Genomic DNA, 5,388 nt, shown 5'->3' with positions numbered 1-5,388 from the left:
TTTTAAATAACAATTCTAATGATCTCATAAAAAATTTAAAAAATATCATTTTATGGTGTAATGTGATTCAAAGATAGGTTTGCTTTTTAGCATGTGAAGAGTTCTATAGGTTTATGAATATAGAAAAATATATCTCTATGGATTAAGAAATTAGTCCTTATTTTGGTGGATGAATGACTTGAAAAAAAATGAAATAAATTGTAGTGACCTGATCATACGTGAGGTGGGCATTTTGACAAGGTGAGTGAGATTATAGAATGCGTTTTATTATATGAAGTTACGTCTGCAAGACTTAGCAACGCAGATTTAGTAAAAATATTGCACGTTGCTTTGTGCATTGTGCTTCTGTTTATTTTATAGCTCCCACCGCCTCTGTTCCTTGCCAAGTCTACTTATATTATATGTCACTCATCTAGTTTGGTCCTTTGATTGCTCCTTCATTCCAATAATGCATGTCACTCTGTGTGAACCTCTGTTATATATAGCTATATCTATGTATATATATATATATATATATATATATTTATATGTCCACCTATTCCATTGCTCGCATCACTGTCTTCCTTAATTGAAGGTCCCCTTCATATTCTCTCTCACACACATGGAACCCGAGCATTATTTTCCTTCTCCCTCTCTCCTCTTAACCAGGTAGCCATCAATTAATATATGCATATGCATGTGTTTGATAATCAAGAATATCTTAAAATTTCAATTCTAGAGACCCCTTTAGTTTATTCTATTCTACAAATTTAGAAGCTAATCTGCTTGCAAATGATGATTAGTAACAGAACAAGTTTGCAAAAGGCTTTTCTTTAACATTTCTGTGTAACAAAGAGTTGTTTTTTACTTATTCGGGCCTCATCAAGGAGTTTCTCATAGATTATGGACGAAATTTAGATACAATATAGTTTTTGTACAGTTCTGACATGAGAATTGGATTTAGCATGATATATAACATGTTTAAACAAAGTTTGAATTGAAGGTCTTATACATGATTTAGTATACAAGTTGTGTATGTTGATTGTATCTGTGATGAGTGAGTGGTGAATGAATGAATGAAGGTGGTGGACGACGGAGACGGTGGCGGTGGTGACGGGAGGGAACAAGGGCATAGGGTTTGCATTGGTGAAGCGTTTTGCGGAACTTGGAGTGAGTGTGGTGCTAACTGCTAGAAACAAGCAGAGAGGGGAAGCTGCGGTGGAGACACTGAGAGAAGAAGGGTTTGGTGATTACGTTCATTTTCTACTCCTCGATGTCTCCGATCCCGTTTCTGTTTCCACCTTTGCCTCTTCCTTCAAAACCAAGTTCGGATCCACCTTGGACATTCTGGTACCATTTTTGTTCTATACTATTTTAATTTTCACATTCTATCTCTCTCATGTCGTGTCACGTCATGTCACCTCGCACATGCCGTTTCCCAAGTCAAAGCAAATTAAATCTCACGAATCATTACAAAACTAAAGCATTTTGAATGAAACAATTAAGATCCAAATACTAAGTATGAATGTGTGTGTGATTCAGGTGAACAATGCGGGGGTATCGTACAATGAACTGGAGGAGAACTCTGTGGACCACGCGGAAAGCGTGATGAAGACCAACTTCTACGGTCCCAAGTTGCTGATTCAGGCTCTTCTCCCTCTCTTCCGTCGCTCTTCTTCTTCCATCACTCGTGTTCTCAACGTTAGCTCAAGGCTTGGCTCCCTCGATGTACACTTTTCTACCATTTTTTTTTTAATTTTCCTCCTCTGTTAAAATGTTTCCATAAAGTTCCCCCACGAAGAAAAAAATTAACTTTTCTTAAAGTTCAAATTATTAACTTTCTTTTTATTCGCTAAAACGTGAGCATTTCGTGGCAGTATATTAACTATTGCTGTTTTAAAGTAAAAGACAAATGATGAAACAGGAAGAATCTCTCTTTTTATATTATACTTTTCTTTCTCCTTCCCCTTTTATTCTTTTCATTTTTATGGGTCTTTTGTTCACACCGGTTTCACACCTTGGGAAGGAGTGTGGGAATCATGGTCTGAGATTCTTTGACTAATGAGGGTTTTAAGGTTTTGTTAATTATGGTTTATACATTTGTTTGCAAGAGCAGAAGGTGAGAAACGCAGAGATAAGAGCAGTGCTAGAGCGCGAGGAGTTGATGGAGGAGGAGATAGAGGGAGTGGTGGGAATGTTCCTTAGAGACGTGAGGGAGGGACGGTGGAAGAAAGAAGGATGGCCGTCGTACTGGACGGAGTACGCCGTGTCGAAGGTGGCTCTGAATGCGTATTCGAGGGTGTTGGCTAAGAGATATTCATACGAGGGAAGTGGGTTGAGCGTGAACTGTTTTTGCCCTGGTTTCACTCAAACCTCCATGACCAAGGGGAAGGGTACCCACACCGCCGAGGCCGCCGCCGCCTGCGCCGCCACCCTTGCATTGCTTCCGCCGCACCTCTTGCCCACCGGAAAGTTCTTTTCCCTTGGAAGAGCCGCCACCTTCCTCAACGCCACTTCTAAACTCTGATCCCCACACCTACGTAATTAATAAGCTTAAGCTAGCTTAATACTTTAATTACTACGTACTACCCACTAATTCATTAGTCCACTCAAATGTGTGTTTACATTGTATTACACTCTTTCTTTGTCTGTCTTACCACCGGCGAATTCTAGAATATTAATGTTCTGGGATTCTGTACCTGCTTTAAATATGTAGAGAAAGTTTTGTTGTTATTTTTTAACAAGTAATATATATGTGATATTTCTTAAGGCTGATTTGATAAATTTATGAGGTAAAATTACGATGATATTTGGATATATTTTTAGTATTCAAATACTTCTGATTATGATGATTCAATAAGTTATTATAAGAGATAATATTCAAAGTAAAGTTTGAATATAGAGTTGAGTAAGAATGTGGAAATAACATACGAAAGAATTCGAAAAGTGCATATTTTTAAAATGTCAAAAGTTCGAAAGGATAACTGATAAGGAGAATTTGGAGTAAATTTAAAATATTATATAACATTGTATAAGAAAAGAAGAAGATACTTTCAAACAATTAAATTGGATAAACAACGTATGCTTATTATTATTATAGTTGAGGGAATTATCTAACTTAAAATAATTATCAACTTTTTAACGTGTAAATTACATTAATTACCTATCAGGTATTATGAAATACATTAGCAAATTATAACGTTTTTATAAATTCAACTATAGTAAACTTTATATATTGACATTTCAAAGTTTAACCATCGCTACGAGAATAATAGAAAATAGTGACCAATTTCAATGATCGAAAATGATAGTTATTATTAGTGACTAATCAGATCAAATATTTTTTTTTCTTAAATGAGTGATTGTGATTAATTTAGTGACTAATGTTTTTGGTTATAAAATAACAGTAAGAGAATCGTTATAGTTTTATTTATTTATAATGTTTATATATTTTTAAGTTACCAAAAGTTACCTTCTCAAATTTCACACTATTTCCCTCTCAAATATTCACGAGACCACCAAATATTCACTATCAAATTTCACTTTCACGACTTAATTTTAAGACCAACAAAGTCAACCTCGCCCTTCATCGACAACTAAACTCGACTCAAACCACCCAACGTGAGGTCGCAGCAACAAGTTGCCACTTCACGAACCAATCTCAGCTACTTCACAAACAATTCCATACGAACCACAACCAAGCCCATTCACGAACCAGCTTAAGGTCGGTCCCATCACAAAGGAGCGATCCCATCACAAAGGAGCTCCAGGCCCCTTTTCAAATGAGAAGAACGAGCTTGATGAACCAAAAGCATGCCTCTTCACCAACCAGACTTGTCTCCTTCACGAACCAAACCAAGCGAAAACCCTAATTTGGGGGAAGCATAAACCCTTCTTGTAGTGAATCTATGGTAATAATTCATTAAAAAAAAATTGAGGATTATAACATCCTAACCTAATATTACTTATTTAGAATTAAAATAATAAAAATATTAATAAACTACATTTATTAGTGAAACACTTTTCCAAACACGTGGGAAAATTAAAACTTTAGTTTATCGTGCTGAAAGAAATGCGTTCATTGCTTACAAATATAAAACGATTCATATTAACTTTTTACAAACATTAATTCATAAAATCCATAAAGATAATCCCAAGTAAAAATTTCCATGTTGGCCCCACTTCGGTTCTAAGTATCTATATGCTCACCTACATCAACATTTGCTCTCATGTAACGAGTTACAGGATCATCGCCAAACACACACAGATAGGTTAAGCTTAAAATAAAAATACATTACAAGGTACATTATAATAACAATTTAAACCCCTAACACTTTTGATTCACTTCAAACCTCAAATCGAAATATTATCATCTTCCTCTAGACACCTCTTGATTCTACACCCTTTGATGATTACATTGATCGATCCTTGTTGCCACGAGTGTCCACTCGCCCCTCCGACTACAGACCACCACCTATAGTCCACATGTGGGAATGATCTTGTCACGACCACAATCTGCAACACCAAGTGGAGTTCCCCAATACGAACCGCAGTTTGTATTTGTCTCAAGACTACCAAACTCGTCGAATAACACCGAGGAGGGCAATCTTCCGAAACCCATCCTACGAGCCACGATCTCGCACATTCCATTTGACTTCCAAAACCACCAGGCTACAACCTCGAGTGGTCACATGATACCCCAATACAACTTACACTCCTAATTGGGCCCCCAGCAAACCATTATCTCAAGACCTCCATCCAAAGTTGTGTAGAATCATCCACGCAACCCAACTCTACACCTGAAACTGCCTTGCGCTTCACGCACGTCGCTAGACAGAAACTGGTTCTAGACCGCCTGGTGGAAACCAGACACTATTAGGCGACAAGCGCCTTTCAGTACCTCTGCCCGACCAATTCTGCCTGGCGAGACCACCCCTTCCGCTAGGCGTCACGTGATTCCAATGGCCATTGTCACTGTTTTGGATACTGCCTGGCGGCTTGTCCCGCGTCGCCAGGCACCATACCAGTAGCGCAAGTGTTACTAGTTTTTTGCACTTTCGAACATGTTTCACACAACACACAATTCATAGCACTCTTATAATAATCCAGTCATAACCCTATAACTAATTTAAAATGCAACACATTCATGGTTTTACAATTGATGTCATGCCCTTAATCAATTATGATGCAATCCACTATGCACTCATTATTTTACCAAATAAAACATACCATGATTAACTTAAATCAACAACAAAATTTGCACATAATAACAGTCTCCAAACAGGCACAGTCCACATTATAGTCAAGATAGAAACCTGATTCTATTTTGCAAATTTAACCCCAATTATCACTTAATCATACATAATTCAATTTATATTACATGCATGGGTTTCTTTCCATACCCTCTTC

General features: G+C 37.2%; 1 protein-coding gene across 1 annotated transcript; it reads left to right on the top strand.

Moving 5' to 3' along the window:
• The first annotated feature begins 519 nt into the window (after nt 1–519).
• On the top strand, nt 520–2,748 carry LOC114178882 ((+)-neomenthol dehydrogenase). Its single transcript, XM_028065016.1, has 4 exons — nt 520–648; nt 1,062–1,329; nt 1,522–1,707; nt 2,096–2,748. The coding sequence occupies exons 1-4, from the start codon at nt 602–604 to the stop codon at nt 2,504–2,506; spliced, it is 912 nt and encodes a 303-aa protein (XP_027920817.1). The 5' UTR covers nt 520–601; the 3' UTR covers nt 2,507–2,748.
• The last annotated feature ends 2,640 nt before the right edge of the window (nt 2,749–5,388 follow it).

The sequence above is a fragment of the Vigna unguiculata genome, chromosome 3 (assembly GCF_004118075.2).
Source record: "Vigna unguiculata cultivar IT97K-499-35 chromosome 3, ASM411807v1, whole genome shotgun sequence".
Classification (NCBI taxonomy): Eukaryota; Viridiplantae; Streptophyta; class Magnoliopsida; order Fabales; family Fabaceae; genus Vigna; species Vigna unguiculata.
This window is presented reverse-complemented; position numbering and strand designations above follow the sequence as displayed.